Source organism: Temnothorax nylanderi, unplaced genomic scaffold, assembly GCF_030848795.1.
Source record: "Temnothorax nylanderi isolate EJ_2023f unplaced genomic scaffold, tnyl_v1.0 TNYL_tig0284_pilon, whole genome shotgun sequence".
NCBI lineage: Eukaryota > Metazoa > Arthropoda > Insecta > Hymenoptera > Formicidae > Temnothorax > Temnothorax nylanderi.
Window position 1 is genome coordinate 59,219 of NW_027249346.1, and position 10,330 is coordinate 69,548.

The following is a 10,330-nucleotide window of genomic DNA, read 5'->3' on the forward strand; positions in this document are numbered from 1 at the left end:
AGAATAATCGAGTGTGATTGGTCTATTTTCTTACGGCCTTAAGGGGATGCTGGAGACAGCTCTGTTTTACCGCGATATTTTCAGACACACTAATCTTTTGATTGATTTCACCGAATTAAAAATGTTTTGTCCAGAATTAAAGTATGGACGATAACGAAGACAGCAGACACCATTTGCGTATGAAAAACGAAAAGACATTAGAAAATTACAGTTTTATTTTCGATTCTGCGGTCGACTCATGACAACATTTGCTGCACATAAAAGTTTTAGACTGTGTACGTATACAAAAACCTTGCAGCTGTCTCGAAAATACAATAAAGAAGAATCCTGCGCTTGCAGAAATGAGCTGCGAGCTTTAGTATAAGAGAAAAGTGTGTTTGAAAATTTCATATGCACATGTTACGCGTCTCCCCGAATTCAGTCAAAAACATACGGATCAGTATAACGGGTAGCCCTAGAGCAGGCGCTCTGTAGGTATGTGTAAAGCCTTGTGTACACGATACTAGAAATCGGTCCGAGTTTCGGTTTAAGCCAATCAACTTGCAGCTCTTACAGAAAAGCAGCAGTTTCATTGGCTTAAACCGAAACTCGGACCGATTTCTAGTATCGTGTACACAAGGCTTAAGAATCGGTGAGCACTTCTTTATCGACGCTGATCGAGTTCGCCTGCGTTCTGTATGTGTAATGCTGGGTCTACAATGCGAGTCGCAAAGTCGTGAGTCGCAAGAATTGACCAATCACAGTCGAATTTGAGGAGAATAATCGACTGTGATTGGTCAATTCTTGCGACTCACGACTTTGCGACTCGCATTGTAGACCCAGCATAAGAATCGGTGAGCACTTCTTTATCGACGCTGATCGAGTTCGTCTGCGGCTCCAGCATCCCCTTAAGGCCATCGCACACAAAATTGCATAGGGCCGGTTTCACCATCTCCGATTAACTGTAACCTTCGATTAAACTCACTCTTCGTCTCTTTCTAGGGGGACAGTTAGAAGAGTGAGTTTAATCGAAGGTTACAGTTAATCGACGTTGGTGAAACTGGCCCATAGTTTAGCATAAGCGTAACATAAGACCGGTAAACCAATGAGCATCCAGTGTAAAGTCCGCCATATTGATTTACGTAAGATGCTCATTGGTCCAGCGGTCTTATGCTACGCTTATGCTAAGCTATGCATTTTGTGTGCGATGGCCTTTACGATTCAATTAAAACATTGTTACGTGCAATGGCCTTTAGTAATCAATTCTTATTGGTCGTAAGCGTTTACAACTTCGACCGAAAATGGCGCATCGGCGGTCTTTCCTTCATAGCGCCTCTAGCATTTCATAACGGCGCATGCGCGTCGCTCGCGATGGCCACCGTGTCGCGGGCACTCGCGGCTACTCGCAAGTCTCGCAACGACGTTAACAGAAGCGTCGGCGTTCGCGTGTGTATCACCGTGCGCTCGCATTTGCGCGTGTACAATCGCGCGTTTCCCAGTAACGTCCTATGACGTAGCGCGCGCGCGAGAGAGAGGGAGAGAAAGAGAGAGAGAGAGAGAGCGTGTATCGAACGGCCGATCGACTCCGCTGCTCCGCTCCAGAGTCCGGTCCCGTGACCGACAGTCCCGACGGCTCGCCGAGCACGCCCGACGTAAAACGTCACTCCGGTGTGGTGCGCGAGTGCCGCGACACGATTTTTCCCCCCCTTCAGTGCCGCGGGACGACGCGTGCGGCGAGGACGAGGGCTTGGGCATTCTCTCACGCGCGTTTCTCCACGAGTCCCACGTACCAACGCGTCTGTTTCTGCTCGCGACGCGTACGGACGTCTCTCGGTCGCCTCACCGAGGATCGGATGTGCCTGGATATGCGCGCCGAGCGTACGCTCGGCGCGGCGGATCGGCGTTCGGCTGCACGACGTGCGAACGCAGAAGCGGCGACGGCGGCGGCGGAGCCGCGCGAGGCATTCGGCGCGTATTGGTGAGACGTGGTACCAAGCGGTGCCGGTACAGTGGTGTGCCAGCGGCGGTGCCAGTTGTGGAATTTTCAAGGCGGCGAACCTTGGGGAAGCCGCGTCTTCGTCCCGGAGCGGACAGGTAAATACGCTACTATACGCGCGTGGCACACGCTTGACGAAGCCCCAACCGAAGCCCCAGCGATCGTCCCGCGTTCTCGCTTTGTGTCACGTCCCCGTCTCCCCGCGACGCGGACGCGACGGTGACACGATGCGTCGCGTCGCGTCGCGTCGCGTCGGCGGACCTGTTGATATCGCGCCGCTTATCGGCGATATCGCGCCGACCGCGACCCACCTAGATCTTTCCACTGGCAGGTGTTTGTTTGACTTTACGGAAGAACGTGAACTTCGCGGATCGCGCGTGTCGTCGAGATTTTTGGGAAACGGCACCGATCGCGTCATCACCTTGGCGATCAAGGTGACGTGTCGCGACGCTCCGTGCAAAATTCAATCTCGCAGAGGCAACCTGCGAATTGTTGCTTATTTTCGTATATAAACGTTATATTTATATGTTGAAGGTAAACGATTTAAATTGCCACGACTCTCGAGAGTGCGCAGCACGGGAAATTAGGTCTCGATCCGCTTTTACGCAGGCTCGAGGGTGATACAAGTATACCTAACCGGAGGAGAACAGGAGCGATTGATCAAACACATGGATATACGTATAACAACGCCGCCGTAAACACAAAGAGCGTCGATGGAATAGAGACGTATGTTGACCTCTCCGTCGCGACTAGTCGCGACCAAGTTTTGTTATATCACGCGAGGAAATAAAATAGCGACGCTGTAATTGCGCACCGCGCTTTTAAACGCTCTCGCTCCCACGCGAGTGTGTGTACGTACGGCGACAGTAGTGCGCGTATACGCTAACTTTTTTAACGACCCTTGTAAACGCCGCGCCGATTATTAGCGCCTTTCACTCGCGGGGTCCCTTACGGGAGCCTTCGGCGATCAGCATGTGCGTGTGTATATACGTATATGTATAACATATATCGGTACTGGATTTCCGAACCTCATCGACGGATCTATAACTTGAGCGATCGATACGAAGCGGATATACTTTCTAACGAGACTCGAAGCGATAGGTATACCTGCTCGCGGATCGCCTTCGTCTCGTACGCGAAGAATGCGTCCTCGCAGATGCTATCTGGGATTTATGTTTGTTTTAGCCTCGAGATAAACGCGAGGACATATATCTTTCGAGTTTCAAGTGTCTCAGCGAGAATTCGCGGAAATCAAACGGAATATCGTACGGCTACTTATCGTGTGTGTATTAATTTTCGTTTGTGTTTTACATGGATTTTTTTTATCGGCGACACTCACCCGCTGAAATATTACTCAATTCGCGTATTTGTTTCAATTAATTTACCTTTGGTTTTCGAACTTATGGTTTATCTTTGTTTAACAATTGCAATTTATCCTTGATTTATTAATAAAAAGCAAATCGCGACTCAATCATAGCGACGTTATCAAGTTATAAATCCGAGGTTGTTTTGGATTTAAATCGTCTTAGAAAGGATTTGCCATAGTAAAGCTTCACATTTGCAGATACAGAACCTTAGTCGATCGAGTTGACGTATGAGAGCCGCTGGCTCTTTTCATGTCACTTTATTTCCAGCCCGTTCTCAATGGCTTCGTGAAAAAAAAAAAAAAAAAAACGTTTACGCGGGCATATGAAAAATATCTCGGATTCGTTGGTCGGGCAGCGACATGTGTCGCAGATTTAACGCACTTGGAGGTATTCATTGTAATGACGATGCACCGCGACGCAACGCGACATACCCGCGACCTTCGTGCTCCTGGGGCTTCCTCCGGCAGTGCCGTAGGAAAGATCTGTGAGAACCGGAATCGGCGCGAGAAAAGAGCCCCGGGTACCACACGCGTGTCGTGGTAAACGTACCGCGTGCGAATCGAAAACAGTAGTACGAACGAGCGGTCAGCACTTCCACTGGAACGGCGATAATGTTTATAGAAAGTATGAATGGGTTAGAAAGTATGTATCCAACGGCGTTAAATCTGACGGCCGCGGAACGCGAAAGCGCGACGGCGAATTAAAATCCCGCCGCTCGTCGCCGCGCTCTCGCCCCCGGAGCGAGCAGCTGATAAAATCTGCCGACCGTGCACGGTGTCCTGCGCTGTGTCATCGACGACACAAGTCTCGACGGAGCCGATCCTTCACTGTCAAAAATTTGAGTCGCGATCTTCTTGACGATCTCGTGGCGATGAGGCCGCGTAATTGTCCATTTTTACCAATGCGGATTAACACTTTAATCACGGCTTAATTTACTTTTTATCCTTTTCTAGTTGTAAGAATTAGAAAAAGATAAAAAGTAAGTTAAACCGAGATTAAAGTTAATCCGCGTTGATAGAGGCTGCGGTCCACTTGACGCTACAAATGCTTCGAAACATTTCTCTTCTCTTTTCTTTCAATGAAGAAAGAAGGAGAAGAAGAACGCTCCAAAGCATTTGTAGCGTCAAGTGGACCGCAGCCAGAAATGGACATAAATCTCTGTTAATTTTCCAGTGAGCGCGTGAAAATTTGAAATGTAAAAGGGCCGCATGGGGTACAAATTACACCCCACCCTATTTATGCTATAAATATTAATATTTTTTGTTCAATATTATTCAATGTTGCACACATCTTAAAGTATATTAAGATTGAAACTTTAATTTTAAAGTTTTTTCAATAATAATCTGTTCTACATTGAAATGAGTCCAGGAGACTAATTTTTTACAAGCAGTTGTGGGGTGTAAGCTACACCCCACGCGCCCACTGAAGAATAAAAGCAAATTCCACTCGAAAATTCTGCGAAAAGTGCTCACGTTTGTACTTTCAAATTTTAATTTGTCGAAACATTTTATTTAAATTATCAAGTAGATTCGAGGAGGAACAGACAATGGGAAAGTAGGCAGGTAAAGTTCACTTTGCCTACGCGCGGTTGAAAATGCGATATGTTTACTGTACAGGGCGCGCCAGGCATAACGTTTGTACCACAGAGGTTTTTTTCAAAGAATCTGTTGGCTGAGAGAAAGCGCGCGGTGAGTGTGGCCACCCTGTATAATTTGCCGTTTTAATTCACAGAACGACGGACGCGTGTTTCGTGATGGGGACACTCGCGAGTTAACGAAGAAGGGGGAGGGGAGGGGCCAGGGGAGCGATGCGTGCCTCTTTTGCCGCAAGAATGAAGAATGTGCATCACGGAATGTGCACGGAGGGGCGATATACCTAGATACACGAGGACGCGGCAGGAAATGGCCGCTTAAGTGCAATAAACAAGCCGTTAGTACATATGTACGCATCGTCTGCGATGTATATTAACGCGATAGCGTAACAGTATGGCACAATTAAACGCGCGATAATCGCTACTCCGCGCAGAAGATCCAGCATCGCGCCGAGCGTCAGTCGAGAGATAAAATCAGTCGCGACCTAACGAATACGAGTGGCCCTTGGTGGCCCTTGCATTAGATTAAGGTAAATATATAGCAATGCCGGGACACGTATGTCAAAAATAAAAATATATTATTATCTTTGATTCTTTGATTTTAATTTGCGTTATACTTATTTAAAAACTAAAATGATAAAGGTGTCCAGACATGGGTCTTAAGTGTCTCGGCATTGCTTACATTTACCTTACGTTATATATCTCGTCGAAGAATATCTCTTTCCGAATCTTATTGTTAGCATTTCCGGAAGTCCTGATAAATCCACCTGATAAATGCTAAAGGCAGTAGTTCCCGTTTTCCCATCGCCGTTCGATATAAACTATTATCGTAAATAAAATTGTTTGTACTCAGCAAGAATCAGGTGCGAAGGCATGAAAGCTACGAAGATATGCTAATGAGAGTGAGAGATATTGTTGTTGTGTCGCGCGATAACATACGTAATAGGCCAGACGCACAATGGCGCGTGATTTCGCAATGGATAATTCTGGAACGATCAAGTGTGACAGCAGTTGTCAACACGAGTTGTCCCCCCCCCTCCCTTCCCGAGGCGAGAGAGATCGAAATGTGCACACCTTTGAGAAATATTCTATACATACACGTAACGCCGGAGACAACATATCTGACATATTTTTCAATCCTTTATCAGATAACAGTGATTACATCGGGAACAGACAAACATTGAATAAACTGGAAAAATCATTCGCGATTACTCTTCGTCGATAACATCGTCGTAAACGTGTCCAAGAAAACTGGCGTATAAATTATTTTTTAATAGAAGATTTCGCATTTTTCTATTAGATACTTTTGCAGAAACTTCCCCTTGGTCGTCAGATTTTTAATTTAATTTCTCTTCTTCTGTGATAACAATTAAAAGGATGAACCCTATATACGTAGAATATATGTGCAATAATCCTTTTTTAATAGCAACAACGGTGTTTTTGCGAAACCGTTGCGATCGGAATTAAACGTTCTTCTTCGGCAACTTCGTTCCGTTAAAAACACGACAGCCGAATGCACTCCTCAAATCGAGGAAGTGGTTAATCCGATTCATCCTGCAGCTCGATTCGGCTCGCCATTATTATATAGGTACTATCCGATTGCGAATCGGTGATCGAAACGAGCGCGATGACATTCGCGGCGATCCGCGTTATTATATCATTATACCAACGAGCACATATGCTCACCCTTTCGAATGCTCCTGCAAGGCAGGTATTATATTCCCATTGACTGTTCCTCGCGTCCTACCGGTTTTTCGAAGGATAAAATCAGGTATTACTCGTCCGAGACGGGGCCGTTCATCGATCGAATGAATGCACCGCCGAGTATAACTCGAACTTTACGCAAAATAATAACTTTGTCGCAAAAATATAATATTATTTAAATATAACAAAGAGAGGGACAAGTTTAGATATCGCGATATCTTTAAAGATACTCGAAGAAATCGCTTTTATTAACGATATCGTCGCTATTCTCACCGTAATATTAATTTGCGATTTAAATATCTTTCTTGCAGAGCGGTTTATACTTCGGTATGTTACGGACGTCTCCTACGAGCTATTAACGGTTATTGCTTCTCGTTCAACGGTGTCTTATCGCATAATGTTACTAATACCCGAGTATTGCTACTTGAATGGGAATTAGGGTGGAGATTTCGGGTCAACGATTCACGCGCGACCTCCTCCGCTCTTTATTTCTAGATCGACCAAATCTCTCATGCGAACATTTTCTCGATGTCACGTTACCGAGCTTTCCGGTGCGCGCCGCCGCGTCAGCTAAGCACGACGAGCAGCAGCATAATGAGCATGATACGCACGACAATTACACGCACCACCGAATCCGATGGTGCCGGTATGGAGCGTCTGGTATATCTGGCAGCGGTCTCTCCAAATCTTTTTCTCGCATTGTCGCGAGATCGGAAGACGGTTGCAATCAATTTATATGTGTGTAATCGTGTGAGGAATTTAGAGGAATCTTCAAATCTTTCCGCACGGAGCACCATAAAGCTTCCGTTATTGAAGATGATGCTGATAAAGTGAAATAATTCGCAAGTCAAATTCGACGTGGTAAAGTACGTGAAAACATAATTTTTTGATCGCGATATTTACACGATACGTCGATATCGAATTATCAATTTGATATTAAATTGATATTTCTGATTTTCTTCTCTATCAGAATTTTATTTTACCTCGTATTGAAATCTTAAAGCTAGCTATCGGAATAATTATATTTTGAATAAGAATGTTTGACGCAAAAAATTTGCTGACAAACAAGGCTTTGTTGTCTATCGCGTTGTGGAAGTATAATTTACAATGGCTCTTTGTTTTTAATCGGCTACAGCTTGAAAAAGTATTTGTGTTTCAATGCTTTTCTTTCTTGTCTCAAGAACAACTATTTTAGCGATATGAATGCGTTTACTTTCCGTCACTCTATATAAGCTCATCTACATACGTGTGTGTCACCGAAAGATTTGGGAACCACTGGAACGGTGTACGTCACGTGCGTGCGTACGGTTGGGGCCGGAGAGGGGAGGGTGAGAGTGGGGGGCAGGGGGGACGGGAACAGGAAGGGAGGGGAGGGAGAGGAAAGGTGAGCAGGTAGAGAAGCGTACTACTACCGCCGGGTGCGTATCCAGAGAAATTCGACGTAGCGTAATGCACGACGACGTTGAAAATTCGCGACGTAGCGTAGCAAAGCGGAACGGAACGGAACGAAATGGAACGGCGCGAAACAGAACGGCACGGCCCGGAACGGGACCGCGAGCGGGGCAGGGGCCGGTTACGTCCGGCAGGTCCAAACGAAATCGGGCGACTTGCGCATTTAACGACTCGCCCCCGGACGATTAATCGCCCCGGCCCCAGCCCCGGCCCCTGCCCCGACTCGGCGGCGGGTGTAACCGGAAAAGAAAAGGACCCGTGACCTCCAGGCACCTTGCCCTACAAGCTTTCGTTTTAACCCTTTATCTTCGCCTTACCTTCATCTTATATACCTTCGTTTTACCTTATTCGTCTTACCTTCGTCTTGTTACCTAAAAATGTCGGTTTTTCGGTTCTTTTTTTCTCTCTCTTTTTCTTTTCGATTAGTGGAGGCTGCATGGTCAAGCCCCCAATTTTTTTTTCTTTTTTCCCGTCTTACTTTCGTCCATTTCTATCACCATTTCTATCGAATTAACTTTAATTTCGGTTTAACTTATCTTTTATCCTTTTTTTAATTTTAAGAATTAGAAAAAGATAAAAAGTAAAAAAAATAGACGTTATGTCCATTTCTATCAATGCGGATTAACTTTAATCTCGGTTTAACTTATTTATCTTTTTTTTTCCTTACCTTTTTCTTATAACTTATTTTTATTCTCCTTTTTTAAAATTATTCTTATTCTTTATTATTCTTGTTCTTTTTTCCGTTATTATTCTTACTCTTAGAAGAGTATAGGATAATTCTTTTCTTCTTAGAAGAAAAGGATAAAAAGCAAGTTAAACCGAGAACCGAGATTAAAATTGATCTACATCGGTAGAAAATGGGCATTACTCTGACGATGGATCGAGGCACCACGAGGGACCACCAAACGACCCTAACGGCCGGTGGGACTCTAGCCGGGAAGCGGGAACGGGAAGGCCGCGTAGCGAGGGAAGGCTCTTCTCCCTCCCTCCATCTCCCCCCATTCTCGGGGCCCGACGGAGTCGCCTCGTCGGTTTGTCAGTCGCTTTGCCGTACGCGCGAGTGTATGGCCGGTCGTCACACACGCGTGGAATTCCAACGAGCGTCGTTGGGTGTGGCGGGCGCGAGTACGCGACGCACGCACGGCGTGCGTGCATACTTACGGTATAGCGACGGTGCACCGTATCGCCGAAAAAATAAAGAAGAGAGTGCGCGGCATTCTCTTTCCCTTCTCTCCCGCGCTTCCTTTTCCGCGGGGCGAACAAGGAGAGGCGCGCGAGGGAAATTCCGTCGCGTCGCCGCGCTCTCCGCGAAAGTGAAAACCGCGAGGAAGGAGAAAAATATTTTGGGCGTGAAACACCTTGCTCTCGGAGTTTCTCGTGCAGAGCGAGTAAGAGGGAAGAGTCGATCTTGAATCGGAATTCGCTGGAGAGCCACTGGAGGAGGAGGAACCCTTCGAACGGAGAATTTTCTCGCGCGACGGTTCTACGAGAGATAATCCAGAAGCTTACCTGTGCTTGTTGAGGAATCTTATCGTAACTCGCTATCGAAAGGAATCACTAAACAGGCATGCGACCTGATAAATAAAGAGGGGCGAGTTTGTACCTATGTTGGACATTTCCGTTATCGTGGAGTAAACATTCTTTGTTGGCGACGATACTCGAGAACGCTTCTCCAGTATCTTTCTTTCGAAGAATACCGGCTTTGAGCCGATAAAAATATTCTCGAGGGAGAGCATAGACTTTAATTCACAATTTTCTTTTATGAAAATCATCGTTATCTATCGTCGAAAGACGCTTTCGAGTATACTCATTACCGAACTGGTTTATCCAGTGACGTAAATTCTACGTTAGAATTGATCCGAGGAATATATATACTCGTAGATCTTTTTCAAGGAGTTTATTTTTACGAGTCACTTCTGGCAAAAAAAAGTGACAAATCGACGGCGTGTCCTTTAACGTGGAGGAAAGTGCGAGGAGCGTCTCTCCGGAGCGGAAAGAATGACGGTGTCTGAAGAGTGAGTACTCTATCGAAATAACGAATGAATGCTATAGAATAATCGTCTTTCATCGCGTGTCATTAAGGAGGGTGGTTGCTCAAATCAATATGATAAGAATTAGTTCAAATTTATGAAGGATATTCGTCTATGGGAATCTGTCGTCCATGCCAAAGTTGAAGACAATTTTCTGCATGGTTGTCGAGTAATTAATTATTGAAGTTATACTCTTATACACGGGCGACAT

At 45.8% G+C, this 10,330-nt stretch overlaps 1 protein-coding gene across 11 annotated transcripts in view; it reads left to right on the forward strand.

The window, feature by feature from the left end:
* Positions 1–1,377: 1,377 nt before the first annotated feature.
* Cno (adherens junction formation factor afadin) overlaps positions 1,378–10,330 on the forward strand; it is a 48,814-nt gene continuing 39,861 nt past the window's right edge. For 3 of the 11 annotated variants that reach the window (XM_071719209.1, XM_071719212.1, XM_071719217.1), the window contains exon 1: positions 1,380–2,073. Coding sequence is in view for 1 of the 11 variants with exons in the window: in XM_071719213.1 (XP_071575314.1) it covers positions 10,088–10,104 (17 nt within the window). In the remaining 10 variants the exon portion in view is untranslated. Of the gene's footprint in view, positions 2,074–2,321; positions 2,410–2,509; positions 2,702–5,444; positions 5,464–8,023; positions 10,105–10,330 lie in introns of those variants that run through there. The other 8 variants (XM_071719225.1, XM_071719226.1, XM_071719214.1 and 5 more) reach the window with 7 other exon arrangements.